Source organism: Phaenicophaeus curvirostris, chromosome 24, assembly GCF_032191515.1.
Source record: "Phaenicophaeus curvirostris isolate KB17595 chromosome 24, BPBGC_Pcur_1.0, whole genome shotgun sequence".
Classification (NCBI taxonomy): Eukaryota; Metazoa; Chordata; class Aves; order Cuculiformes; family Cuculidae; genus Phaenicophaeus; species Phaenicophaeus curvirostris.
In genome coordinates, this window is record NC_091415.1 from 2,203,908 (window position 1) to 2,231,876 (window position 27,969).

Consider the following 27,969-nt stretch of genomic DNA (forward strand, 5'->3'; position numbering starts at 1 on the left):
CCAGGAGCTCTTGTATCTCTCTGCTTATCGAGAAAATTTGCATGGAGCAGCCCAGCCAGCAAAGGGAATTGCAGCCTGGCATGATGTTGAGGAGCACAAGGCAGAGGAGGTGACAACCTTCACCAGTGCTGGGGACCGCTGGAGGAGGCATGTGCAGACCCCCAGGCGGGGCAGAGGAGCCTTGGTCAAGGGCAGCACTGACCCCAGGAGCTCAGCCTGAGGAGGCAGGGAAGGGTCTGACAGCCCCTCAGAGACGAGCATTATAGCTGCCTGCACTCCTGCAGAGCTTCCTGAAGGGATGGAACCAGACTGGGGCTGGAACAGCACTCCTTACAGCCAGCCTGGGCATGGCCAGGGGTTGCTGAGCCCCCAGACCTTGGCAGGGGACCCAAACCTGACCCTCCTGCACACCCGGGACGAGGAGCTGGCCAAGGCAGAGGTCGGGGTGCTGGCCACCATCCTGGCTGTAGCGACCACAGGCAACGTGGGGGTGCTGCTGGCCATGTACCGCCTGAGGAAGAAGATGAGCCGCATGCATCTCTTCATCTTGCACCTGGGGCTGACCGACCTGGGGGTTGCACTTTTCCAGGTGCTGCCGCAGATGATTTGGGAGGTGACGTACCGCTTCTTGGGGCCAGACCCGCTCTGCAGGGCAGTCAAGTACCTGCAGGTGCTGAGCATGTTCGCCTCGACCTACATGCTCATTGCCATGACGCTGGACCGCTACGTGGCCGTGTGCCACCCGCTGCGCACCCTGCAGCAGCCCAGCCGCCAAGCCTACGCGATGATCGGGGCTACGTGGCTTCTCAGCTGCCTGCTCAGCCTGCCCCAGGTCTTCATCTTCTCCCTGCGGGAGGTGCGCCGGGGCTCGGGGGTGCTGGACTGCTGGGCAGACTTCAAGTACCCCTGGGGAGCCCGAGCGTACGTCACCTGGACCGCACTGTGCATCTTCATCCTGCCCGTCGGCATCCTCACCGTCTGCTACAGCCTCATCTGCTACGAGATCTGCAAGAACCTCAAGGGCAAGACCCAGAGCGGTGGTCCCAGCACTGGGGGGGCCATAGCAGCCTCCCCTCCCGCTCCCTGCTCCTCCGAGAGGAGCGGGCAATGCCCCGGCGGGCAGCCCTCGCGGGTGAGCAGCGTGCGGACCATCTCCCGTGCCAAGATCCGCACGGTGAAGATGACCTTTGTCATTGTGGTGGCCTACGTCATCTGCTGGGCCCCGTTTTTCAGCGTGCAGATGTGGTCGGTGTGGGATGAGGATGCTCCTGACGATGGTGAGTAGCAGTGGGGGTGCTCGGCTGCAGCTCAGAGTGGGTGCGGAGCCCCGGGCTGCCAAGGCGCAGCCCATGCTCGTTGCATCTTTAACATGCAAGAGCTCTCTGGTGTTTTGTAATTTTTATCAACTGTGGGGAAGGCTGCAGTAGAACGTACAGAAAACTGTTTGTAGAGTCAAATCACTGCTTCCACCAGAAAATCCACTGAAAAGCAATGGCTTCTGACCATCACTGGTAGGGATATGTAAAGATGCACCAACATCTTTGCCATGTGCGTTCCTTCCCTCACATGGGAATTTGCTTTAGGAGCTTCTGTGTTTGGTGTGTGACTGCAGAGAGGGTTTTGACTGTGCCTCCTGCTCCCATCCTCCTCCAGGACGGCCTCACGGAGCAGCCGTGCTGCTGGAGCAGGACCCTCACAAGCAGTGCCCAGTGCCCCTAAGGCTTTCCTGAGCCAGCTGCACAGGGGTCAGAAGTGGGTTTCCAATTTCATAGGCTGACTTTTTATGGAAGTTCCCAGTAGCTCTCCTAGCCTGTCCATGGGTGGAAGGAACAGGCAAGCAGACAGGCTGAACGGAGGACCAAAGGTCTCTCCCTGAGGATGTGCTGGGAGGAGAGTGATCCCTATAAAAGCACATCACCCACCCACAACCCTCAGCCAGGGGTAAGACCTCGGCTCTGCCTGCCATGCTGCAAACTGTCCTGCCCCAAAAAATGCTAGTCAGATGGGCTGGGACAGGGACAAAGGACACGCACCTGAGCCAAAAAGAGCCCCCAGGGTCTTGCCTGTTGCACACAGGGACCCTGTGCAAACCACGTCCAGCCTGGTGGATGTTTCAGCTCCTTCCCTTGCCTTCTCAGAATCCACCAACGTGGCTTTCACCATCACCATGCTGCTGGCCAGCCTCAGCAGCTGCTGCAACCCCTGGATTTACATGTTCTTCAGCGGGCACCTGCTCCAGGACGCAGCTCGCTGCCTGTCCTGCTGGGGCAGCTCCCGGGCCGGGCTGCGGAGACAGGCATCCACTGGCAGCCTCTGCAGCAGGAAAACCACCATCCTGAGCCACAGCCACCACACCAGCCCCACTGGCCTCCCTCTGCATGAGAGCAACGCCAAGGACTTCTACCCACCCTGCGAGGAGGTGGTGACCGAGTCGGGCGTGCTCTAGGCTGGAGATGTCCCCAGGCACATCCCTCCACTGGAGACAGCTGCCACCAGCTGTGACAAAATGAACGTTGTCACTGCAGAGCTGTGCCTCTTCCCACTTGGTAGCATCTCATTTTGCAGGAAGCTGGGCACTTAACCCAGAAAGCATCGCTGTCCAGCTTGTCCTCGAGTGCTCGCTACCGTGCGTCTGCTCTGGGGTGATGGACAGAGCCCCATCAGCTGTTGCTCAACCACAGCATCCTCCTCTCCTGTACATCAGGAAGCCTCTGCCTGCCTGGCTGCTCTCCTCCAGGGATGCCTCGCCCCCCAGGTTATCAACAGAGGGATGCTGCACCACTGCATCTTACTGGAGAAATTAGAGCTTTGGGTAACAGATGCCAGCAAAGCATCCTGAGCACAGCAGGAGGCAACGTGGCTGCATCTGCTCAGAGAGCTCCCTGTGAGCAAGTTCCTCATCTCTCTCCCTCAGGGCTTTGCTGGCAGAGCAGCAAATGCAGACACAGCTTTCCCACACCCTGGGGCACTGCACACTCCCCCCTTCACTGCACAGCACTGCCTTCTGCTGACAGGCAGGTCTGGAGCTGGACCCCCTGCCACCTCCCTAGGGGCAGGGATGGAGCAGAAGCCACACAGGGCAGAAACATTGGGCTGTTGTGCACAGCCACCCTGCTATCGCACAGCGAGTCACACTGCGCCGGTGTGAGCATCCAAAATGCGGCGCTGACACCATCAGAGAGCTCTTTGGAGGAGCCCTGGCCCAGATCCTGCTGCCCTCCCTGCCCCTGCACTTTCCATCAGGTTCACTCGCAGCCCCCCAGCTGCTCCGTGCTGTTCAGCAGCTCCTGCATCCCATTAAAGAGCTGCTCTCAAATTGTGCTGCTTTTGTTTGATGTAGCAGAGATCGGAGAACCCAAACCACCCAAGGCTCAGAGGTGGCTTCGGGGCACTTGGGTCACAGAGAGGGGCAGCTGGGAATGAGCCGTGGCCTTGCAGTGCCAGCCTGGCCCCTGCCCTTCTCCCTGCGCGTTGTGGGTGTCCCAGAAGCTATTTTGTTTAAGAAGGGAGCGTGAGGGGGACAGGCAAGGGCATCCATTTGCTCTGGGAGTGGAGCTGAAAAGCTGCTGATGGAGGAGGTACAAGTGCCCCAGAGAGCAAGATGCTGAGTTCCCCCCAGTATCACAAGCTGAATCTGTAAAAATAAGACATTAAGAGTAAAATATTTTGAAATCTTTGATTATTTTCACTTTTTAATCACCACGCATTTGAATCAGTTTTTCCAGAAACTCCCGCTAGCTGGTTTTGACCTCATCTCCAGCTCTATAAAGCCAACTCTCCTGCCCTTTAGCAACGTTTCCTAGAGACTCTTCGGGGGGTTGAGTATTTTCCTTCATGCGCCCTTCAAATCAGGCCAGATCTGCACAATAAGGTCATGAAACCAGGACTGCCCAACCTCAGAGCTCTCCCCGGGATCGATACCAAATCAATTGTCTCACAACCTTTCATCAAAGCCCATCACGGCTGAGCTGGTTTGAAATGCACTTGGGGCGGCTCCATCCCTGGTGGACGGGGCTGGACCAGAGGCCAGCGGCTCCATCAGCTCAACAGAGCTCCCACCTACTGCATGGACCCCATTTTCTAAAAATTTGGAAGTTTATTTCTTGGAAAATCATAGGTAAGAAAATTCAGGGTGATGGGAAGGAACTGGTCCCTGTTTGCAGCAGCAGAGCAAGGACAGTGAGCCCTGCGGGCAGGGCACTGGCTCTCCTGGACCTCAGGAGCATGAAGGTGACCTAACAAATAGACGAGCAGGGGAAACAGCACTTCTGAGAAGATAACAGCCTTCCCAGCATCTCCAGCACACAATCCCAGGCTTATCTCAGCGAGCCGGAGAGCCCCCAACTCCGGTTTGTTAGAGAAAATTGCAGTGCTGTTCTCAGAGTCCCCTGGGAATTGAAGCAATTCTTGAGGAAAATGTGAAACGTGGTGTCAGACCCCAGAGGAGGCAGTGATGTGCACCCCACTCTGGGGCTCTGACCCCCGCTTTGAGCTCTGCTGGCTGCGAGCATCACTCGGGCTGGGGGAGACCTGCTCCTGCACCCAAAGCATTTGGTGCAGGGACAAAGCAGGACAAGCAAAAGCTGGGGGAGAGGGAACATCATCCCCTCCCCACAAAACACAGAGGGATTTCACTTGCCTGTGCTCACACAGAGCTATGCAATCCAGTCCTACACCCCTTGCAGCCAGCTCAGATCCTCCACCTGAGGAGGGGGGGATATAAATCCCCTCAGAACTCCTCAGCCTTTTTTGCCAGCTGGGATGATGACTATGAATTTCAGCTGGGAAAGGAAGCTCCTTCCCTATCCCCAGCATCCCCCTCGATGCACGGTTGCGTGTCAAGACTCCTGCACAGCCCCTCCAGCTCCAGCAACAGCTTTGAGGGCAACGGGGGCTTGGAAAGATTTTGAGCATCAAAGGAAAAGGGATGCAGGGGAGAGAGATGAATCAGATCTTGTGGGTAGTGAGGGCAAAGCCGGCTGAGGAACTGTATTTAGAAGTATTTTATGAGAGCGATCAGCAGAGAAAGCATCATTTGGAGGAGATGTCAGCCCCTTTGGGTGGATATTTTGAAGACCACAGTATTTCCCTTCCCATTTTGAAAGGAAAGGGGGGATGTTTCATTTGCTTTTGTGAAATGAGAATAAAAGCCATCGCATAAAAACTGAAGAGCACATTTCAGCCTGGGTAGGAGGAACACTTCCCTGCACCACCCCAAGCTCAGCAACAGTGACGCGTTGAAGTAAAATACCAAGCAAATTGTGTGGGCGGGTTGGAGTGTTAGAAGAATAAAAGCTGGCAGGCGTCAGCCTGAGCCAGGCACTGACCGAGAGGAAGGAGAAGCCCCGGTCAGCGCTTTGGGCATCTCCTCATCCTGGTGGCAGCCTGACCCGAAATCCTGCCAGCAGCATCCCAGGAGTCACAGCTTCACCTCCGTGTACTCGATGGACTTGGATGCCACAGGGCTGGAGCAGGGCCAGTAATCCATTTTCCTCTTCTTGGGGTCCACGTTGACGTAGTCTGGTCCAATCTTCGTGTTCTCATAATCCCTGGAGGACCCCGGCTTGGGGCCTTGTGCTGGGAACACCAAGGATGTATAATTGAGGTTTTCTTCGGAGCAAGGGCCCTGGAGAAGTAGAAACAAACCCAGGTCAGGCACCAGCATCCCTTGAACCCCACGAAGGCGTGCAGCCATTCAAGGTGCCCAAGGACCTCCCTGACCCCTGGGGATGCTTCCCTCAAAACGGGAAACGTTGCATATGGCAGGTTATGACCATCAACCAGCCTCACTGCTGGTTTTTCAATGTGGTTCAATGCATTTTCCTGCCTCTGTACATCTCAAGGTGGACAGGAGTGGCACGGACACGGCGCCGGCATCTCCACTGCTGTGGCTGAGGTTGCTTTTGGCCAACGTTCTTTGCTGGGCCTGTACCTGTGGGCAGGCAGGGCTGCTGTCCGAGTCCTCTGACGTCTCTGAAGACGTGTCGCTGCTCCCTTAAAAACAGGAAAAATTACCACCTTCATTGCTACTTGGGGGGTTAAAGGAAAAAAACGATCAGGGCAAAAAAGCAAATGCGCTCGAGAGCGACAGCTGAAAATCTAAATGGCATCAGTGTGATCCTAAAGGTCTTTTACAAATTAAACAATTCTATAATTCTATCCCTCCTCTCGTCACTCCCCTGCTTGTGGGGAATTAGGCAGGGAAAGCCCAGAGGAGGTGGAAGCAACTGGAATTACAAGCGGTTTCTGTATTTGCCTTGAGCTGGCTGCTCGCTCCCTCTCCCATCCCAAGGTCAGCGAGTGAGGGTCTTCACAGCCACTTAAGGAAGAGAATATTGCACAAACACAATACCAGATAATTATATCCATGTGATAATTATATACCTCCATCACTGCAGGACCTCCCCTTCCCCGTGTAGGTGGGTCTCTGCCCCCTGTCCCCTCCAGTCGAGGAGGTCGGTGGCTCTCGGGGCTGCTCTGCGGGGCTGCTGCTCGCCTGCTTCCCACAGGAATGGTTGGCTGCAACCAAAAGGGGAGTTAGATCCCTGCTCCAGCACGAGGTGCCGGCTGCGTCAGGTGCTACCCCACACACCGTGCCACACGGGACCCCCTGAGCCCCGGCGCTGCCCCATGGCAGCTCACCCCAGCTGCTGGCACGGCTAGAATCATAGAATCATAGAATCATAGAATCACCAGGTTGGAAAAGACCCATCAGATCATCGAGTCCAACCATTCCCATCAATCACTAACCCATGTCCCTCAGCACCTCGTCCACCCGTCCCTTAAACCCCTCCAGGGAAGGGGACTCAACCCCCTCCCTGGGCAGCCTCTGCCACTGCCCAGTGACCCTTTCTGTGAAAAATAATAACTATTATGCATTGGAGCAGGCAACTATCTATCAGTTCAATTACCGAGATGATTGAGTGCCTGCCCTGTTGTCTTGCAATGAAAGATTCCAGTGCTAAATCATGCCATGGGGGCCTCTTCTCATGCAAGTTGGAAATTAGTTTGACCCACGGGGCCAAGCAGGGTTTGTTTATGTACAGATGTGGGCAGCAGTTCTGCCTGAAAGACCTTCCTGCTGGAAATTGTAGCTTCATCTGAATTAATATTTTGCAAATGGGTTCCGATGGTATTTTCCCACCGCTTTACTAACAAGAGCAATAAAAGAAAATGGGTTTGAATTAATAAAAGGCCACATAACCCAATCTGATCCTGCCCACACCATTTGCAGCTGTCGGGGCAGCCTCCCCTGGCCGCATCCTGCCCCTCGGGCACAGAGCAGCGATGCTGATGGTTAATCCCTTTCCAAACCTGCTCTTGGCTCACACCAGGGGCCAGTCCACACCAAGGTCCCGTGGGTTCCTCCACCCATGGGCTCCAAAGCAGCACCAGTCGCTCCCCAGAGCGGGAGGGAGAACCAGACCCAGAAGGACTTAGTGGTGCTTTAAAAGTTGAAGATTTGGGCAAATTATTTTCGCTCTCTGAACTGGACGATTATTAGTGAGAACAGGGACACAACAGGTAAAGCCAATAAGACAATAAATTACCTATTTTCCTGCTGAGCATGATGTAAAGTGTTAGTAAGAGGAGAGCGTATAGGATCAAGGTGACGGCTGAGGTGGCCACCAGTATCCACCTGAACAAGAGAAAAATATTCTGTCTAAGTGAAAGAAACAACCAAGTTATTTAAGTCTTCCAGGGACTGTTCGGCTGCCATTGCTTCAAAACATGGAATCACAGAACGTCCCAAGTTGGAAGGGACCCACAAGGATCATTGAGTCCAACTCGTGTCCCTGCACAGGACAACCCGATATTCACACCACGTGTCTGAGGGTGCTGGCCAAATGCTTCTGGAATATTGTCAGGTTTGGTGCTGTGACTGCTTCCCTGGAGCTGTTCCAGTGCTCCACCACCCTCTGGGGGAAGAACCTTTCCCATTATCCAACCTAACCCTCCACTTGCATCTTCCTGCCATTCCCTCAGGTCCTAGACATGTTTTAGACCAAGCAGGTACCATTTTCAATTTTGTTTTTTGTCTTTAGAGTGATCTACCCAAAAATCTGGGGCTTCAGTTCCAGAAATGACCGGTGCTCCTTGTACTTCGTTTTTGAGTGCTCATCTTAAGGAGAGTTTTCAAAAGCCTCATTGCTCCGTGCTCACTGGAAGAGAGAAGTCATGAACATGGCTCCCACCAAAAAGCCGCTTCTGAGACTCGTGTCTGTGTGTGTGCAGACGCGGCCATCCAGCAAGAACACACAAATTGCACCTAGCACAGCAAAAATCAGGTGCGGCGTCACCAGCAATGGGGGCTGCAGCATTCCTGAGTTCTGCTGCTCCTCCAGGACCCAGGCACGGCATCCCCGAGCCAAGCAATGACGGAGAAACCAAGAAGAAAGATGCCCCTTAGCAGCGTTTATCCTTCTAACTCTGTGAAGGGTCACCCATGGCTCTGTAGCCCACGGCGTCGTACTCACCACTGGCAAGTGCACATCCTCCTCGTGAAGGGTCCTGGTGCAACGGCTGGTGAAGACCTGGAGGTCTCTGAGGGGACAGAGACAGGCAGCTAGCCCTGCTGGCAACCAACCAGAATGAGCTTCACGCTGCTCCACATCAACCAAAGATCAGGCTCAGCAGTGGAAAGCAATGGTCAGATGTAAAGAAGAGGCACCAAGCCTGCTCTCTGTGTAGAGATTCTCACTTTAGGTGCAATTTCTTCTTCTACAAATGCCTTAGACCCTCCCTGCTGTTATCATGAGCGCAACAGTTTTATACACGGCCACCTCGGTCACGTCCACCGCTTGGCTGGAGCGTTTGGGCTCCACCAATAGCCACGAGAACAGAAATTTGGTTTTACTGCTTTAATCCGCTCATGTTTCAAACCCAAAAGAAACATGTCATACCTATAATCTGGGGGAAAAACCCACCCGTAGAAGAAAGAAACCGAAAGAAGGCCATGGGTTTGGTGTTGGGCTCTTGCATCAGTTGAGATCCAGCCAGAAGGTCAGGGTTCCTTCGGCACCTCTATATTTGAAGCACCTCAAATTTAGTTTTAGGCGAGTGCTTAAATCCTGTTGAGGTTAAGCGGACTTAAGACACATAATTAGCAAACACAGACGCCTGAGCTGGACTCATCGGCTTGGGTATTTTTGGCTACAATATTGGAGATTTATGATAAAGGACAGCAACTGGGGGGCACTCATTGTGTGAGATTTCACTTGCTTTAAGTTTTCACTCAATGCCTCTATACTTACTGCTTATAAATGGCCAATATAGGGAGGTATCTTCAGCTAAAGCTTGGCTACAAGGATTAAGGGAGCCATAATAATATGATTGATAGACTGTTAGATAGATTGATAGTTAGAGCAACGGCATTATTCATCCTATGGATCAGATTCTATAATTTCCTCTACGACACATTTCTAAGAGCAATTCATCAAAAGCCTTTCCGATAACCTCACCAATCTCCTGTGCAATTCCACTTACCCAAAGAGTCTGGGAACTGCCAAGCTAAAAGTCCATTTCTTGCTGGAATTTTCCCCTCCCTCTGATTGAACTGATCTGTCCCCAAATATCCTTCTGAAACGGCTCTCGTTCTGAAACAGCTCGTTTCCTATGGGGGGGTGCAGGAGAGGCTGCTGCAGCAGATAAGGATCTGAAAAATGAGCTGCTCAAAAGGAAATTGCAAAATAAGCCCCAAATCCAAATATCAGCAGCAGGCAGCCTCCTTTGCTGAGACGGGGCACGGCGAGATCGAAGAGGCGATAACGCATCTGCATATTGAAATGTCTATGTTGAAGATAACAGCGAGTCAGAGGCTGGCAGCACATGTACTTTTTTGGTGTATCAGGTAACTGGCTTCGAGCGAGCTCCCTGCAGCCCCTGGGATATTAACCCTTACACAAGCAAGAGGCCCTAGTGAAATCAAGGCTTGTAGAGAGCTCCTGCGCGGCTGATCGCTCAGTGGTGAATTGAAGGCATCTACGCTCAAGCCAAAGGTAAGAAACTTCACGGGGAAGCCTCAAATTGTTTTCATCCCGTTTGAGAAAGGCCTTGCTGCCCCAAATTAAGGCTCAGGCTAGCGGAGGCGCATGCCTACAAGCATCCTTTGGATGCGGACACCAAACCCAACTCTCTGCCTCACGTACAACCCTCAGCTTTCCGAGACATCGCATCCAATAGCGGGTAGAGTGCAACGTCCAATGGTGTTTTACCTTGGGGACCAGAGCTGTCCTCACCTTCCCTTTCCCACAGGAGCTTGGATGGAGGAGGAATTAAGGATGTTTCTGCAGCATTTTCGGTGGTTGTGCAGCTACACGGGTCCAGCCGAGCCGAAGCGCTCGGTGCCGGATGCGGTCTCGCTCTACCCCTATGGTGATAGCAAGAACAAGCCTACACGAGGTTCCATGACGCTTCCGCTCTGTCAGCAGGTTCATTTAAATAGATTTGGGTGTTTCTCTGCTTGTGCTCTGCTCTGGGGCTGGGGACACTTCATCCCTTCAGGCTGATCTCCCCCTGTTGTTTAATATTCCAGCAGCTTTGGGCTAAAATGTAATGGATCTTCGTTGGAGAAAAGGGGTCCCTGAGTCCAGCTCCCACCTCACCACAATCTCCTTTCCAGGAGCTGCAGAGAGCAATGAGGTCTCTCCTCAGCCTCCTCTTCTCCAGGCTAAGCAGTCCCAGATCCCTCTGTTCCCTTCTCTGGAAGTGCTCCAGCCCCTCAAAGTCCATGTTCTTGTACTGAGGGGCCCAAAACTGAACCCAGGATTTGAGTTGTGGCCTCACCAGTGCTGAGTACAGGGTTGATCCTCTCTCTGCTCCTGCTGGCCACCCCATGGCTGATCCAAGCCAGGATGCTGCTGGCCTTCTTGCCCACTTAGCACACTGCTGGCTCATATTCAGCTGCTTTCAACCACATTAAAGTTCTCCATCACCCCCACACTCTCATAGAAATCCTCCTCCAAGGATAAAACATCCTAGAACCCCAGTGAATCCCCCTGGACTTTCTGCAGGCAAGAAGAAACCAATCTTGAGAACTACATACCATCCATTGCCAGGCAGCAGCAGGGTTTTAGAGGTCTTTTCCAACCACAATGATTCTAGGATTCTATTTCCCCTCAGCTCCCTGGAACCACTGGCTCCATCACAGGAGAATTTCAGTCCTGTTTTACCCTGTGCCACAGAGAAATATTTAACTGAACCTTGCTTTGATTTTGTATTTTAAAGTGTTTGCTGTTGCAGGGTTTCACTTGCAAGCGCTCAGCGAGGTACATTCAGATTAACAGATGGAAGAAGCATTTGATAAACAGAGTAAAAGGCTTTTCAGAAAACGCTGCTCGGGCGCGATTCGAATCAGTCTGAGCTGATCGTAGAAGGGGCTAAACTAAAGGAAACGCACATAAAAGAAAAAGCACAGATAACATATTTTTAGCCTGAAAGAAGGTTTCTTAGAATGAGTAAAGGGCCATACACTGAGCCAGTGTTTTCCACACAAGGTGCATAAGCTATTTCTAACATATCTGAGTGGGTAAAGCTGGATGGGGTGAGATATACACAGCATGACAGCTACTGCCCAGAAGCAATATCAGCCTGTATATATGCCATATATTACTTATAAAACCCGGGTTGTTCCAGTAGCCGACAGTCACATTTCATTACGTTCCTACCAAACACAAGCACTTTTTTGTGCTGTTTTATTAACAAGATGGATTCAAAGGCTCCCAGTTCTATGAATAATTCCACATGTTTGGCTCTGTCACTCTGGGCTCTCCTTGCCTCATGAAAGATGCCAAAAAGGCAGCACAGGTGCCCCAGGGATGGGCAACCTTTAAGGGTTTTAAAATTGCTTTTGAAATCATAGAATCACAGAATGGTTTGGGTTCGAAGGGACCTCAAAGTCCGTCCAGTTCAGTCCATCTCAGCCTGTCCTAAACTTATCTAAATAAAAGTAGAAATAGACACGCTAAACTTCAAAATTTTCTAATTGAAAGTTTGTCCTCTTCATTTCTTTAATCTTTGTATTTTAATGCTGAATCTGCCGTCACAAGTTTGCAGATTATTATGATCCTATTTGGTATTTTTTCCAGTAAATAAATTGTTTTGCTTGAAGTATTTGCCTCATCTGTGCTGCAGCTCACGCTCCCGTTTATCTCTGAAGCCCAAGGATCCTTCAGGCTGGATTTTCTGACAGGATTTTCATATTATAAACCATGTCCGTGACACTCGGTTTGCTGCTCTCAGCTGATCTGGCACTCACTGCAACTGGCTTTGTTTTAGGAACTTGGGTTGGGGTTTTTTTAAATCCTTTCTATGCATATAAGATTAGGATGAGAAGGGAGGCTGGAACATCGAACTGTATTTTAAAAGCCATTTAGACAACTTGATGTAAAAGCTGCTCAGCTAAAAACCTGCAGCAACCAACCTGGGCACGGTGGAGCGCAGGGAATTTGCACTTGACCTGGAAAAAACAGGCTGCATCTGCCACCAGCATCGACTCTGCCATGTCCTGCTGCTCCACGCTCGCGCCGAGAACCCTTTGATGAGATTTTTGAAGCTTAAACTCCCTGCGAAGCTGTGGAAAGAGGAGCCCGGCAGCAGCTCCAGGGGATGGAGACACAGACCCCTGAGAGGAGACAACTCAGCAAACGGATCCAGAGGGAGGAACGGGATGGGCTTTGAGGTCCCTTCCAACCCAACCCATTCCACGATTCTCCAGCCATCCCCGTTAGCGTCGGGCTCGTAGACCCAGCGATACCTGTGCCTCACAGGCAAGGACTTTAATTTCCTGGGGTCAAGGCTGTCATTAGGAAAAAATTTTTCACGGAAAGGGTGATTGGTCCCTGGCAGAGGCTGCCCAGGGAGGGGGTTGAGTCCCCTTCCCTGGAGGGGTTTAAGGGACGGGTGGACGCGGTGCTGAGGGACATGGGTTAGTGATTGATGGGAATGGTTGGACTCAATGATGCGGTGGGTCTCTTCCAACCTGGTGATTCTGTGATTCTATGAAAATGGCCTAAACGAGATCAATGGAAATTTGATTAGAGCAGTGCTCAGGGTAGATACCCTGCTAATTACACGACCACTTCTTACCAGGTGAAACCCCTCCCTTTGTGACACCCATCACCGGTTTAGTGCCATAAACGTGGAATAAAACCACAAGGAGAACCCAGCATCCGTGCCCGAGCGACGGGGGCAGCATGAAAGGCCTCACCTCCCCCCACCCCGCCTCCCCTCTCCATCTGAAGGCTTTATTTGCTCATTAGCCATTTTGATTTGCATTCACAGAGGCTTAATGAGACGACCGTCCTGCGTTAAACAAAAATCAGCCACTGGGGAAGAGCCCATTAGTGGCTGTAAGGCAACATGTGACTGACTCCCACGCAAAGCCCTTCTTCCCAATGATGCTTTGATGGCACTGGCTGCTATTTAAAAGGGAGAGTTGCAGATTCCCGAGCAGTTCATCACTGCTAATTAATCTTTGCCTTTTTGTTTGGATGTGAAACATGCCTTTCCTGCAGTTCCCAGGGTGCGGGGCACCTCAAGGAGGGGACTGGGGGGGTAAAGGAAAGGGGAGAAGCTGCCCTGGAGAGCGTGGGGGCTCAGCTGGACCATGTCATTCCTAGTGGATAAGGAGCTGGTGCCCCCGAAAGCAGCTGACACGCCCCTGCCCAGCACCCAGCACATCCCTGGGCACCGTCCAGCTCAGTTGCCACCAACCCCTCACCCACAAAAGCAAACTTGACCCCGTGCCCTTGTTCTGCGTCGCCGGGGACGTGGCCAGTGATTCATTTCTACTGCCGAAGCCACATGTTGACATTGATAGGGGCGTTATCGCGGCACAGGTACGCCAGGGAAGGGTGTACCTGTTGGTATAAGAACAAGGCAGCGGCACTTCCCGCACCCACACGTCCCACCGAGGCCGGCACCGCTGCCACCATGAAGCGCTTCCTCCTCCTTGCCATCTTCTGCCTCTCCCTGGCCAGCAGCTTGAAAAGGTGAGGGGGTCCCCAGGGTGCACCCCAGCTCCCCGGCCCCTCAGAGGGTCTTTGCTCCCAGGGTCCGGCCAGCACTGAGGGCAGGAGGGACGAACAGGCAGGGCTGAGCTCCCCTGGGATGGACATTCAGCAGCTGCACCAGAGCAGGGGACCATGGGGGGCTTGGAGGGTTTGCTCCCATCAGTGCTTCAGCGCCGTAGGGGTCTCCATCCCTCCAGGCAGACTATCAGCAGTCTGTGCAATGAGCTGCCAGCTGAGCTGTGTGCAAGGAGACAGGGCAGAGAAAGCTAGAAGGAATTCACCTTGGTACTCACTCCTCTTCCAATCCGAATGTCGTTTCCCGTTGATCATGTGGAGCTCCTGCCCAACCCACCACTGCAGGCAGGTCTGAGATAGGGCTTGTGGGCTCTCCTGCCAGCTTTACCCTTGCTGGAAGGGACCTCAAAGCCCATCCAGTCCCACCCCTGCCACAGGCAGGGACACCTCCCACTGGATCAGGGGCTCCAAGCCCCATCCAACCTGGCCTTGAACACCTCCAGGGATGGGGCTGCCACCCCTGCTCTGGGCAACCTGGGCCAGGTCCTCCCCACCCTCACAGCAAAACATTTCTTCCCAACATCTCATCTCCATCTCCCCTTTTTTCAGCTGAAAATCGTTTCCCCTCGTCCTATCCCTGCCCTCCCTGACCAAAAGCCCCTCCCCAGCTTTCCTGGAGCCCCTTTCAGGGCTGGAAGCTGCTGTAAGGTCTCCCCTGAGCCTTCTCTTCTCCGGGCTGAACCCCAACTCCCTCAGCCTGGCCTCAGATGAGAGATGCTCCAGCCCTTGCACCATCTTTGCAACCTTCCTAAAACAGCTCAAGCCCCCAGTTTTGCTCTGGAAAACCATTGCAGGGAGGGATGCAGGGAAGCAGGCTCTGGCCTTGCATCCTCGGGGCACTGGGACCCTCGGGGTGGATGTGGTGGCTGCAGAACCTCAGCATTATCTGTGGGCGAGTGACCGGGACCCTTGCTCCCCCCAGGGTGCCCCTGACGCGGCGTCGCTCCCTGCGGAAAGCGCTGCGGGACCGTGAGCACCTCTCCCATTTCTGGAAAGCCCACAAGCTCGACATGGTCCAGTCCAGCGAGGACTGCACTGCCTTCCTGGAGACCAACGAGCCCCTCATCAACTACCTGGACGTAAGCACGGGCACACCGAGGGCTGGGGGGTGCCAAGGACACACCGAAAGCGCGTTAGTTTGCATGAGAGGTTCCAAGTGCTTTCCGCAAACCCCATGCCTGCTAGCAGAGCACGCCTGCAGCCGGTGCCCAGCGTGCCAGGGCTCGCCGCCTGCCCGCTCCTTTGTTTCCAGGAATGTGATGAGGAGAAGGGACAAGGGAGCGCATTGACGGCGGGCGCTGCCACTCCTCTCCCTGCCCGCAGCGCTCCGGGGCACGCGGTGGGGACACGACTTTTCTAACACCACAAACATCAGAGAAGACCCTACAGCAAATGACCCCGAGCTAGAGGGGGAGGGGGCTTCGCAGGTTCATCCCACTCCCCAGCAGGATGAGGGTCCCGTCCCTGAATCCTCTGCCACTCTGTGCATCCTCTGATGAGGGTTCCCTAGGGGCTCGACCTTCCCTCTGAATGGAGTAGGAAGAGGATGATGCCCACTCCAACCATCCTGCCTTTTCTTCTCGCCTTGCCTTGCTGTCCCTTCAATATTTGGCTCCTCTATTTCACCGGGCACGAGATGGCCGTGACAGATCAAATGCTGCCCCGTTGCCAGCCATCCCCCAGCCCGAATCCCACCAGTCCTCTCCTCACACCCCAGCGCAGGCTCCCCGCTGCCAGGATTTCTTGGCTAACAGCAGCATCTGCTCTGCTCTTTGCCAGGTCGAGTACTTTGGGCAGATTGCCATCGGGACGCCCCCCCAGAACTTCACTGTGGTATTCGACACGGGCTCCTCCAACCTCTGGGTGCCGTCCATCTACTGCATCAGCAAAGCCTGCAGTGAGTAGGGTCCCCCTGACCGCCCCGTTTGACAGCGACGGGACCCTGGGTGGCACCCATGGGGTGGCCCCGGTGAGGCCGTGGGGTCATCAGCACACAGAGAGCGTTCGGGGAGCTCCCCACCCAGCTGAGCCCTGCAAGACACACACAGATAACAGAAATTGGCGGGGGCGAGCGCGAGGAGCCTCAGCGGGTTTGTTTGCTGGGGCGCAGGTGGGGATGGCACCACCAGGACCCGGTCCCGTCAGCCCACGGGAGATGTTGGACGTGCTCTTTAGGCCATTCTTGTGGGAGAGCCTTTAAACAAACAAGGAGAGATGATAGCGCATAATAGAGCTTGTCAGCAAGGGGCTGGGTGGCAGGAACAAGGCGGGCACAGAGAGCGCGGCACGGCTCCGGGCTGGCTGCCCGAGGGCTCCGCGGGTGACAAGTGCCGCGCTTGTTGGGGCTGTTCCGTGATGAGCCGTCCCCAGCGAGTCCAGCGCTGCCGACACCAGCATCTCCGAGCAGCTCCGCGGCTCCTTGAGTGCTTCCAAGGGAGCCCAAGGGGAGGTGGGGAAAACAGCTGGATACAGCGGTGCCCGCGGGGCTGCTCCTGTCTGTAAAACAGCAACAGCAGTGCTGATCTTCATGAAAATATCACGTGAGGCCGAGGGGAGACCTCATTGCTCTCTCCAACTCCCTGAAAGGAGGTTGTGGAGAGGAGGGAGCTGGGCTCTTCTCCCAAGGAACAGGGGACAGGACGAGAGGGAATGGCCTCAAGCTCCACCAGGGGAGGTTCAGGCTGGACATCAGGAAAAATTTTTCATGGAAAGGGTCTTTGGTCCCTGGCAGAGGCTGCCCAGGGAGGGGGTTGAGTCCCCTTCCCTGGAGGGGTTTAAGGGACGGGTGGACGAGGCGCTGAGGGACATGGGTTAGTGATTGATGGGAATGGTTGGACTCGATGATCCGGTGGGTCTTTTCCAACCTGGTGATTCTATGATCCTATGATTCAATGGGGTAAATTTTATCCTCAAAACTCCAGCATGCCCCGTTGGCTCATGAGCAGCTCTTTCCTTTGGTGATGCCACGTTGCCCCTTTGGTTTGCTCCGAGGCTGGTCTGGGGCTTCTGGCATCCGTGGCCGTGCGGATAAACAGTGTTTCTGCTGACAGCTCCCACCTCCTTCCCCAGCTCAGCATGCCCAGTTCCAGCCGTCCCAGTCCAGCACGTACCAGGCGGTTGGGACCCCGTTCTCCATCCAGTATGGGACCGGCAGCTTGACGGGGGTCATTGGATCAGACCAAGTAGTTGTGAGTCATCTTTGGTTTCTTCTGCGTGGGACTCGTCGGAAGACTCAGCATCACCACTGAGCCTCCTCCTCCTCCCCGCAGGTCGAGGGCCTCGTCGTGAGCAACCAGCACTTTGCAGAGAGCGTCAGTGAGCCAGGAGAAGCTTTCCTGGATGCCGAGTTCGATGGGATCCTGGGGCTGGCTTACCCCTCGCTGGCTGTGGACGGGGTCACTCCCGTCTTTGACAACATGATGGCACAAAATCTAGTGGAGCTACCCATCTTCTCCGTCTACATGAACTCGTACGGACACGGCTTTGCTCTGAGCTGTTGCTTACACACAGGCATTAGTTTTAGGCGGGGGGGGCTGCTAAAATAAGGATGCTTTACTGAGACAGTAAATGGGGTTTTTTGGATCTGTGCTGAGCATCACAGACCTCAGGCTTTACAGGAGTCAAGTGATTGACCCCAAGCATTTGTGGGAAGCAAGTGGGTATAGATCCACCCATTTAAATCACAATGTGCAAAGTAAGTGAAAGGAAACCCCCCATGTCTCCCCCTCCTCCTCCCTCCAGGAATCCCACATCCTCCCTGGGAGGAGAGCTGCTCTTCGGTGGCTTTGACCCCTCGCGCTTCACGGGGACCCTGAATTGGGTGCCGGTCACTAAGCAAGGATATTGGCAGATCCAGGTGGACAAGTGAGTGGTGCTGGGCAGGGAGAGAAGGGTTGGGTTGGAGGAGAGGAGAGGGACAAGTCCCTCCTGGTCCTTCTCTCTTTCCTCCTCCTCCAGCATCCTGCTGGGTGGGACAGTGACTTTCTGCGCGAACGGCTGCCAGGCCATTGTGGACACTGGGACGTCGCTCATCACAGGTCCCAAAAAAGAGATAAAGGAATTGCAAAACTATATTGGTGCCATACCTGTGGATGGACAGGTGAGAGCCGGGGTGGGGAGAAGGAGGGCAGAGCCTTGGGACATCCATCCCGCCGGGAAGGACATCCCATGGAGCTGCATGGCTGTTTCACAGTACACCGTGGAGTGCAGCAACCTCAACGTGATGCCCGAAGTGACCTTCACCATCAACGGGCTCCCGTACACGCTCAGCGCCCAGGATTACACCCTCATGGTACGGCTGCAGCTCCTCCAGCAGCACCACTCCCGGTTACCAGTGGCTCCAGAGTCCCCTTCCCTGGAGGGGTTTAAGGGACGGGTGGACGAGGCGCTGAGGGACATGGGTTAGTGACTGATGGGAATGGTTGGACTTGATGATCCGGTGGGTCTTTTCCAACCTGGTGATTCTATGATTCTACGAAAGGTGGCCCAGAGCCACCCCAGGAGCTCAGCCATGCATCCCAGCGGGTGACAAGCTCCAGTGCTTCATGCGTAGGACACGCAGACACCATTCCTGCATGTTTTTGTGTGCACGAGGCTCTTGCCCCTCTTGTCCCCAGCTTTGCTCTTCTCCTCCCACAGGAGTACAGCGACAACATGGCCTTCTGCACCAGCGGCTTCGAGGGCATAGACATCCCCACTCCTGTTGGACCCCTCTGGATCCTGGGTGATGTTTTCATCCGCCAGTATTACTCCATCTTTGACCGTGGCAATAACAGGGTGGGGTTGGCCCCCGCTGTCCCTTAGGGCTGCGGGGCACGAGAGGAACGGAGCCACTGTGCAGCTGCCCTCAGGCAGGAATTTCATCTCAGCATCCCTGGAGGTGATGAAGACACCCAGGGCTCATGGCTGAAGAACCCAGCAGAAGTTTGGTCCAGGAAGACATTTCTTAATGCATAAAAAAATGCCTTGAGCAGCTCTGTGATCTGCTCTGCAGATTCTTTTTTTTTTTTTTTTAAACCCAGGTCAATAAAAGCCTTAATAAAAAAAAAAAACCTGCCATGCTCGTGTTGCGATTGTCACAGCAGCAACCCCACAGATCTCGGTGGGGTGCAGTGGAGTGTTAAATCCTCCTTCCCCAGGCCCTGTTCTCCTCCTCACTGAGCTAAAATCCTCGGTGCACCCACAGCTCTGCTGTGTGCACGGTGTTACCTGAGTTTCCCTGCTCTGGAGGGAGCCTTGGCAGTGCAGGAGATGCTGGATCTGAAAGATTGGCCTCTGTGGTCCTTAGCTGGGCTTTCCGAAGTGGTAGAAGAGAATACTTAGCCTGGGTAGAGCAGAAAGTCCCCAGAGGTGGCTTTGGGCATCCCCAAGGTAACGGCTGCGGGCAGGGACTGGGCAACCAGCGACTTCACTGGGAAAACGTGCGGCTCCAGCAGGCTGAGCTGGTGCTGGCAAACCAGAAGGTGACTGGAGAGACCCCGGGGCTCTTTCTGTGCCACAAAACTCCCGGAAAACCCAGCGATTTCCAAGTAATTTTGCTTTGGTCTCCCAGGCGCTGCAGGGTTGGTGCTCGAAGCAAGAGAGGAAAACCAGCTGCGTGGGGCCAAGTTGCGCAGTCAGCAGCCCAGGGCTGGGCTGGGTCTGCGGACGGGGAGGTTCTGGGGGGTCTGGAGGACGTGGGGGTCTGCAGGGCTTCCCGTGAGTCACTGCACCACGTGTGGCTCGCTGACGATGCAAGGGACGCGGGAGAAAGCATGAGCGATCGTGGCTCATGCATGAGGCATCCTGAGACACGCAGGGAAGGCAGCGAGAAGGGGAAGCACAGAGAAGGGTTATTTTTATCCGTGCCCCTGCTCGGTTTTCCTGGCTGCCGCTGAAGAGAGGGGCCCTGCAGCACGCGGGCATCGAGGTCGAGGAGAAGAGGTCCCCAAGGCCAGGCTTCATGGCTTCTGCATCTTCCTCAGACTGGAGCAGGGCTGGGTCTGAAAGCACTGGAAAAATCAGAGGTGGCTGCAAACTTTGCGGCTCCGCCCTGTCATCTGCAATAAAAACAAACACCTGCCCTTACTCAGAAAAATTGATAGTGCCACTGACCGACACATGGTTTCTGCAACCGGTTCCTGTATTGACTTCACTTCAGCTGCGATTTCCCCAGGTACAGATAAGGTGCTGGGGCAGCTGCACAAAGGTCTCCTTTCCCTTTTCCAGCTTAACTCCCAGGAGCCAAGATGCTGCTGGGCACCAGCCCATCACCTTGGCCCTAGGAACTGGAAGAGCCTCCAGCTTCCCCAGCATGATGGAAGACCACCCAGTATCCCTGAATGCTGCCCATCCCAAAGCATCCCATGTCCTCTCAGCAGTTTTTCATCAAATCATGGAATGGTTTGGGTTGGAAGGGACCTCAAAGCCCACCCAGTTCCACCCTTTGCCATGGGAAACCTCCCATTGGATCAGGGGCTCCAAGCCCCATCCAACCTGGCCTTGAACCCCTCCAGGGATGGGGCAGCCACCCCTGCTCTGGGCAACCCAGGCCAGGACCACCCTCACAGCAAAACTTTTCTCCCTAAGATCTTGCTCCAGCAAATATTGAGCATCCCAAGACGGACCAGCGAGTCTCCTCTGTCCCCTGTGGATCAGAGGTGGCCAAAGAGCCGTAGGGAATGGTCTAATCACGTGGAAGCCTTTTGCTTTCTCCCCTTCTCTCTCTCACTGCCCTGTGAGCCTTGTGGCAGGGGACAGCGTGTCCTCTCCGTGTCCACACAAGCTTTTTTTCCCCCTGGACGCGGCACTCCTCAGCCTGTGTTTCGTCGTCTCCTAGCTGTGAGGTCTTCCTCATAGTCACAGGGCACAAAAAACCACGCTTTTCTCCTCAGAATTGCTGACTTGGTGAAGCAATTAGGACAGGGTTGTAGCTGTGGTTGCAAAAGCTGCTGAGCAACAAGTTGGCTATGGCCTCCTCTACACCACGGCTCCCACCACCTTCATCTGAGGACAAACCCCTACGGGCGCATTAGGAACAGCAAAGAGAGAAGGAGCTCTGGGGAAATCCTTTTTCTTGGGAAATAAAAGCTGAAGCCAGTGCTGAGCTCAGGCTGGGCACCCTGGGGGGTACAGCCCCTCCTTCCCAAAACCAGAAGTGGCTGTGGGCATCAGCTGTGGCAGCACAACCACAAATCCTATTTCCACCAGCACGGAGAGACATCAATCATCTGACTGGGTGAGCAACCTCCAGGCCTGGAGGGGCACGCGGAGAAGAACGAGGGCAAAAGTAGTTGGGGGAGAGGTTGGACTCCCTGCAAGAGCAAAGGTGAAGCAGCATGATAAAAGTAGGCTGAAAACAGGGATTAGGAGATATGTGCTCTGGGGAAACTTTAGCCTTTTACCCAGCACCAGTGAGAACTGGCTCAGGTGCTTCTCCTGCCTCATCCCAGCTCCTCCCAGTGCCTGCCCTGTGGGGGGAAAAAACAGATTTTTCTGGCCAGACAAGTCCCAAAATTACACCTGGAGAGAGGAGGAGGAGGGTTTGTCCTGCTGAACGCAGCAGTCTTCCCTGGGATCCCATAAGAGGTGGCTACAGCAATGAGAGATCTATGAAAATGAGGGTGAGCAGTGGAAAAGCAAAAACCTGTGGCCTCAGAGGGACCTTGCACCCCAGTGGCTGTTGTTTAGGGTGAGGGAGCCAAGAGATTCACAGATGGGGGGGATGCTGCTGGTGCAAACCCCACATCCTATCAGACCCTTGGTAAAGGGCTTGCCCTTGCGCACCAGGGAGCACAGCTCTGCCTTTGCAGCCACGGCCAAGCAGGTTTTTCCATGCTAAAGAGCTACGGTCACCTGCCTGGTGCTCGGAGAGATGGCCAGAGGCTTCCTCGCTTGCTCCATGGGGGCAGCTGAGATCCCCAATATCTCACTTGCTGGCTGAACGCATTCCCCTCCAGGAGATGCCACCAGCTCCGGTTCCTGGATGGGGCTCCCATCCTGACGTGGTCCCTTCCTTTTGGGGTTCTCGTGGGATGCTGGCGTTGGCTGTAGGGGCTGGGTGGGAGCCCCCAAGGACTAGGGGTTGCAGGGATGCGGTTCGGTGCACCAAAGGGCTTCAAGCATTCCTGCTTCCCACCCTGCCCCTCTCCTCCTTCCTGTGAAAGGAGACAAAGCCTCAGAACCCACAGCCATCCTCAGTTTCCAAAGCCACTTATTCCATCCCATCCCGTCCCATCCCATCCCATCCCATCCCATCACATCCCATCCCATCCCAGGTGCCTGAGCAAAGTCCAGGGTGGCTCCTGCAGGCTCCAGGGATGTTGCTGATAACCCCACCATGCCTTTGTTCCTAAATAATCCCCCAGCAGGAACGCAGATAAGGGGTCCTGGGGAAGGGTTGAAAGGTACCAAGGGATCCTGAGCAAGAGGAGAGGCCAAAAGTCAATCCCAAATCCCAGAGGACGAAGGGAACTTTGTTCTTTTTTCCCCTGTCAGACCCTCAGCGCCCAACAGAGCCCTGGAGCTGAGAGAAATGCCATCGTGACATCTCAGCACCCACCCGCAGCTCCTCCAGCAGCTCTGGCAGGATCTCAGCCCCTTTCTGCTGATGTCACGGGCAGGAATCAGTGCTGGGGTTGGCCGCCCTCCCCTAGATCCTCCTCTTACGCCTCTTCCCTCCCCGGGACGCCGGCTGGAACGGAGTCGAGAGTCTTGGACGTCCAGCAGAAGGATGCCCTGGCAGGTGAGTGCTCTACCCTCCAGCCCCTCAGGCTGCGGCCGAGACCCCCGAGACAACAGCCGGCAGGGAAAAACCTTGAGAAACTCCATTTTGAGTTTAAAACTCTGGCCTCCAAGACAGTTGGCTGGCGCTAGCGAAAGGACTGGAAAATTTGTGCCTGCTGAGACATGAGGCTCTGCCTGTGCCAAAGACGCTGCCCACGGCCGGGCTGGGGTGGCAGAGGGGGTCTGAGAGAGCCTGGAGCCCACCAGAGCCACCCTGGCAGGGGCGATCGGCCCCAGGGAATGATGCAAGGGAACAGCCCACGGCATCGGGAAAAAATGCCGGGGTGAGGCTGTCAGTGAGTGTTTCCATCTGCGCCTTGGCCGGTGCCGTGTCTGATGCTGCCAGGCAGACGGGGAGGCTGAGAACGCCGGAGGTTTGCTTGGGCTCGATGGCCTCAAAGGTCTTTTCCAAGCTAGTGGGTCTATAATTCTATTCTAGGAGGCTGGGGAGGGGGTTTGCTAGAGGCACTCAGAGCTCCTGCCTTCGGACGGCTGGGCAGGGAGCACGTGGGGACACCGGGACGTGCCGGGGACACAGCCTTTCGGGGTGCTCCTGGGCTGGGTGCCACCCCTGGGCTGTGCTGTAGGCACCCAACTGCCTCTGGTCTCCTTTCGTGTTTGATAGGAATGGTTGGACTCGATGATCCGGTGGGTCTCTTCCAACCTGGTGATTCTATTCTATGATTCTTTAACAAATACCATTTTCCCCGGGAGCACCCATGGTTTAGAGAGAGGGGCTGCCCTTTAGAGGGAAAGGGAGAGGTAGGGAAGTTGCTTGCTTACCACAGTGTGAAATGGTGATGATTTAATCCAGCACGGTGGCAGGTCTGGACGTGCAGCAGCATCTCGGGAGCCAGTCCTGGGTGGTGATGTGGGGCTGGGCTCGGCACAGGGGGTTCTGCCCCCACAACCGCTGGGAGCTGGGGGCTGGCACGGTGCGGATACGGTGCTGGGACAGGACGGACACGGTGCAGACACAACGGCATCCAGGGTCCCAGGACGGCCAGAAGATGCTCTCACACCTCTGCCAGCGCCGCAGGGCTCGCTGGAAGCCAGTCCCCACCGCCTGGTGAAACCCTCTTCTCCTGCAGGGCCCATCCATGGATGCCAACAAGAAGGTGGATCTGAAGATAATTATCATAGGAGCTCTGGGGTAAGGAGCGGTGAGGGGGAAGCCCCGCGTGTGTGCTGTGTGCAACCTATGGGTGCCCAGCTCCTGCCCCAGCTGTGACCAGCCTCTTGGTCCTGGCTTCACAGTCCAAAGCTTCACCTGCACCCCTTCCCTCCCACCAGCGTGGGCAAAACCTCCCTCCTGCACCAGTACGTGCACAAGACGTTCTACGAGGATTATCGCACCACGCTGGGCGCCAGCATCCTGACCAAAGTCCTCGCCGTGGACAACACCCCCTTGAAGCTACAAGTGAGTGGGGCTGGGGCTGCCTAGGGTGCCCCCCCACCCCGATCCCACGTGTGTCCCACTGTGTCCTAGTGCCTCCCGGCATCGTGAGGTGGAGGGCTGCATTTGCAGGGCCTGATCTTCAGCATCCCTGAGCATGGTAGAATCCTAGAATCACAGAATCATTGAGGTCGGAAAAGACCACTAAGCTCATCCAGTCCAACCACCAGCCCAACCCCACCATGCCTGCTAAACCTTGTCCCAAAGTGCCGTGGGTACATGAGTTTTGAACCCCTCCAGGGATGGAGACTCCACCACTGCCCTGGGCATCACTCTTTCAGTAATGAAATTATCTCTAATATCGAGTTTTGGTGGCACGGTGCTCCCTGAAACTGGTCCCCTGCTCAGGTCTGCAAACACCCACGCTGCTCGTCTCATCTATCTGTATCCCTGCCCTTCTCTGCCCTAGATCTGGGACACAGGGGGACAGGAGCGATTCCGGTCCATGGTGTCAACCTTTTACAAAGGCTCGGACGGCTGCATGCTGGCCTTCGATGTTACGGACAGGGAGTCCTTCGAGTCCCTGGACAACTGGAGAGATGACTTCCTGGAGAAGGTCATCCCAAGGGAGCAAGATTTCCCCATGGTCGTGCTGGGGAACAAAATAGACATCTGCGACCGGCAGGTAAGGGGTGAGGAGAGAGAGAACAAGGTGAGTGGATTGGGATCCCTTAGTGCCCCAACAGCTTACGAGCACTGATCCTTTGCCTGCAGAACCAGCCTTCTCCTGATACTCACCAGGGCTTCTGGGTGAGGAGCTGCTGGGTGCTTGGTGCTGCCTCTCGGAGGGCTTAGGCAGTGTCCCTCTGCTTCCTGCCACACTGAAAAGAGAAGGAATTAAGCATATCAGACAGCTGCCTGCCCTGCCATCATCCTGCCCTCACCCAACAGTGCCTGGACGGGCAAGAAGGGTCCCCTCCACCCCTTCTCCATCACCTACAGGCAGTCCTGCACAGGGCTGTGCGGTGGCTCCATCCTCCTTTCCTTCAGGTATCCAAGGAGATTGCTTCAGCCTGGTGCAAGGAGAAAGACATCCCTTATTTTGAAGTCAGCGCCAAGAACAACATCAACGTTGCAGAGGCTTTCGAGACCCTCGCAAAGCAGGCGCTGACAACGGTGAGCATCGCGGGGGTTCAGGTGGGGGCTGCATTCAGGTGTTCCCCAGAGCTGATCTGATGGACCCTCCCAGCCCACCTTCTGATGCAGAGTATCTCCTATTTACAACCTGTAGGAGAGACCTAGGAAAAAGAAATGCATCAGTGTTTGATTTCATGGAACCACAGAATGGTTTGGGTCAGAAGGGACCTCAAAACCCACCCAGTTCCACCCCTGCCACGGGCAGGAACACCTCCCACCAGAACCAGTTGCTCCAAGCCCAATCCAACCTGGCTTGAACACCTCCAGGGATGGGGCAGCCACCCCTGCTCTGGCCTCCCCACCCTCACAAGAAACATTTCTCCCTAAGATCTCATCTCAATCTCCCCCTTTTCAGCTGCAAACCATTCCCCATCATCCTATCCCTGCCCTCCCTGATCCAGAGCCCCTCCCCAGCTTTCCTGCAGCCCCTTTCAGTTCAAGATCTATTTTAAGAAATAAAAGAGGGTTTGACCCAATTAGAAAGGTGTAGGAATTGCCATTTCTCTTTCCCACAGTGACCAGAGCAGGCGTGCAGCACACAGCGCTCCAGCACTGTCCTCTAGTGGCCATCCCATGGGGACCTTCAGGTCCCCACTCCAAGCAAGGTGGCTCCACTTCATGGCTGAGCTGGGCAGCTTTCTCTGGACTTTCTTTCATCACTAATCAGGACTGAGCCTGTGCTCCCCAGTCCTTCTGACTTTGAGCTCACATACAATCATAGAGTCATAGAATCGCCAGGTTGGAAGAGACCCAGCGGATCATCCAGTCCAACCATCCCTATCAAACACTAAACCATGTCCCTCAGTGCCTCATCCACCCGTGCCTCACTCACTCTCTCTCTTCTGTTTTATTTTCCAGTATAAAGGGATTTTTGAGAGCTATTTAACCGACTCCATCAAACTCACTCCCAACGACAAACCCAAGAGGAGCTGCTGCTGACCCTGGACACGCTGCCACGCTCCGGGCTGTCCTGCACGAGCATCCCGCGATGCCCAAGGTGGATGAAGCCCTATCTGGGGGTCCGTGTCCCCCAGCCAGTGATGCTGGCCAAGCCAGGGCACAGGACGGCTACCACTCAACGTGCCAGAGCCAGCTGGCTGCGCATCCCACGTCTCCGGAGCATCAAATCCACCTCCCAAACCTCCGCTGTACCACTGCGGCCCCGACCTCTCATCCCACTGGCACCTGAGCGGGTGATGCCCCTGTAGTGACGGTGCCAGGGTGCTGGGCAGTGCTCCTGGTGCCTCTCCAGAGACTGCGCCCTTGGCCCCGTGGCTCACAATTCCTGGCATATGGACTGGTGGCTCTGAGGCTCTCGCAGAGTTTGCAGCGCGTAGGGGCTGTCCCGGGGCAGGAGAGCAGCGTGTGGCCACAGCACAGGTGTGAGAGCAGCTGGGTCCGTGCTTAGGGTCAGCTGCTCTGGATGGAACTGCTCTGTGCCTCAGTTTCCCCTGCTCTCGTGCACACCCACCCATCAAACATCCTCCAGGACCTTCAGTAAAGCACTTTGTCAGGGATTCTTTTTTTTTTTAATGGAAGGACATTAAATATTTCATTTTTATTTATATATCTGTGTCATTAAATCCTCCTGTGGTCCAGGAGCAGGAGGACGGGGTGGGTAGCTCTGACTCTTGCTCTGCCTCATGGGCCACACTCCAGACTTTCCTCCAGTGAGGCCAGCAGCTCTGAGCCAGTGCCAGCTTCTCAGGGCAGGGAGATGCACTTTGGGGCTGGATATTATTTTCCCAGTGCAAATTTTGGGGTGGTGAGAGCGGGGGCACCTGGGGCATCGCACAGAGTGGGGCCCAGCCAGAGCGGCTGTCGGCAGAGGGAGCCTGCTGGGAGCCAAGCCAAGCACCCAATTCCCTTCTTGCATCCATCCTGCTCCGGCTCAGGCACCTTCCACCTTCAAGAAGCCGCGTCGAGGCACAGGTAAGATGACCATGGACACCATGTGCCCCCTTCCCCACAGCATTAGGAGCTAAGCAGAGCTAAGAATTAGTCACAGCAGAGCCTGGATGGACCTGGGGAGATCCCTCAACTGGGCACCCTACCCCACAGATCCCCGTGGGACCTTCTACCCTCTCGCCACCCTCCTCCAGACCTCTCCACTCCCACCACAATGGTCCCACAGGGCTTCCCAGGAGAGATGAGGACTTTTCCATAAGCAGTCGGGGCTGTTCCTCACTCAGAACCACCGAGACGTGACACCACCGTGGCGCAGCATCCATCTGGGGCACCGGACAAGCGGGTGCGTGCGGACAGGGTGAAACCTGAGCGAGGGCTTGGCCAGGGGGTTGTGGGGGCTGCAGGGCTGTAATTAGCCTCGCGATCTCCTGAGAGGCACATTAGAGATGTTCCCAGCTCCCTCCTTACGCAACGCTCAGCCTGTTTATTTGGGCACCCAGCCGGGAAAGGATTTGTCACTTAATATTGGGAGGAGAGGGGCATTAACCATTCCCCTCCATGCTTCGCATGCTCTTTCTCCCTGGATCCCTGGGGTAGCTGGACCACAACACCAGCAGG

General features: G+C 55.0%; 4 protein-coding genes across 5 annotated transcripts; 3 read left to right on the plus strand and 1 right to left on the minus strand.

The window, feature by feature from the left end:
• The first annotated feature begins 298 nt into the window (after positions 1–298).
• AVPR1B (arginine vasopressin receptor 1B) lies at positions 299–2,446 on the plus strand. The gene is made up of 2 exons (XM_069875919.1): positions 299–1,277; positions 2,139–2,446. The coding sequence occupies exons 1-2, from the start codon at positions 299–301 to the stop codon at positions 2,444–2,446; spliced, it is 1,287 nt and encodes a 428-aa protein (XP_069732020.1).
• Positions 2,447–5,401: 2,955 nt separating this feature from the next.
• On the minus strand, positions 5,402–8,539 carry RHEX (regulator of hemoglobinization and erythroid cell expansion). The gene is made up of 5 exons (XM_069876017.1): positions 8,478–8,539; positions 7,551–7,639; positions 6,385–6,519; positions 5,933–5,994; positions 5,402–5,626 (listed from the first exon to the last, which is right to left on the minus strand). Exons 1-5 carry the CDS (start codon positions 8,492–8,494, stop codon positions 5,420–5,422), a joined length of 510 nt encoding a protein of 169 aa, XP_069732118.1. The 5' UTR covers positions 8,495–8,539; the 3' UTR covers positions 5,402–5,419.
• Positions 8,540–9,920: 1,381 nt separating this feature from the next.
• Positions 9,921–19,019, plus strand: CTSE (cathepsin E). Of its 2 annotated transcripts, none has more exons than XM_069875894.1 (9): positions 9,921–9,998; positions 15,010–15,166; positions 15,867–15,984; positions 17,157–17,275; positions 17,357–17,556; positions 17,829–17,951; positions 18,045–18,186; positions 18,280–18,378; positions 18,726–19,019. In XM_069875894.1, the coding sequence occupies exons 2-9, from the start codon at positions 15,098–15,100 to the stop codon at positions 18,888–18,890; spliced, it is 1,035 nt and encodes a 344-aa protein (XP_069731995.1). In that variant the 5' UTR covers positions 9,921–9,998; positions 15,010–15,097; the 3' UTR covers positions 18,891–19,019. The 2 variants fall into 2 exon arrangements, with proteins under 2 accessions (XP_069731995.1, XP_069731994.1); XM_069875893.1 differs by lacking the exon at positions 9,921–9,998 and adding an exon at positions 13,933–13,991.
• A 3,669-nt stretch (positions 19,020–22,688) lies between these two features.
• Positions 22,689–27,008, plus strand: RAB7B (RAB7B, member RAS oncogene family). The gene is made up of 6 exons (XM_069875896.1): positions 22,689–22,809; positions 23,942–24,003; positions 24,144–24,270; positions 24,716–24,931; positions 25,297–25,422; positions 26,302–27,008. Exons 1-6 carry the CDS (start codon positions 22,798–22,800, stop codon positions 26,380–26,382), a joined length of 624 nt encoding a protein of 207 aa, XP_069731997.1. The 5' UTR covers positions 22,689–22,797; the 3' UTR covers positions 26,383–27,008.
• The last annotated feature ends 961 nt before the right edge of the window (positions 27,009–27,969 follow it).

Bases quoted from the DNA above. Each gene is read 5' to 3' on its own strand.
- RHEX (XM_069876017.1), bottom strand. The intron at 5,995-6,384 runs GTATATAATTAT...CCTGTTTTTAAG, and splicing joins GAGGTCCTGCAGTGATGGAG to GGAGCAGCGACACGTCTTCA. The intron at 5,627-5,932 runs GTACAGGCCCAG...CTACTTCTCCAG, and splicing joins GCAGCCCTGCCTGCCCACAG to GGCCCTTGCTCCGAAGAAAA.
- AVPR1B (XM_069875919.1), top strand. From the start codon at position 299: ATGGAACCAGACTGGGGCTGGAACAGCACTCCTTACAGCCAGCCTGGG. The intron at 1,278-2,138 runs GTGAGTAGCAGT...TTGCCTTCTCAG, and splicing joins TGAGGATGCTCCTGACGATG to AATCCACCAACGTGGCTTTC.
- RAB7B (XM_069875896.1), top strand. The intron at 24,004-24,143 runs GTAAGGAGCGGT...CCCTCCCACCAG, and splicing joins ATTATCATAGGAGCTCTGGG to CGTGGGCAAAACCTCCCTCC. The intron at 24,932-25,296 runs GTAAGGGGTGAG...CCTTTCCTTCAG, and splicing joins TAGACATCTGCGACCGGCAG to GTATCCAAGGAGATTGCTTC.
- CTSE (XM_069875893.1), top strand. From the start codon at position 13,933: ATGAAGCGCTTCCTCCTCCTTGCCATCTTCTGCCTCTCCCTGGCCAGC. The intron at 15,167-15,866 runs GTAAGCACGGGC...GCTCTTTGCCAG, and splicing joins CCCTCATCAACTACCTGGAC to GTCGAGTACTTTGGGCAGAT. The intron at 18,187-18,279 runs GTGAGAGCCGGG...GCTGTTTCACAG, and splicing joins CCATACCTGTGGATGGACAG to TACACCGTGGAGTGCAGCAA.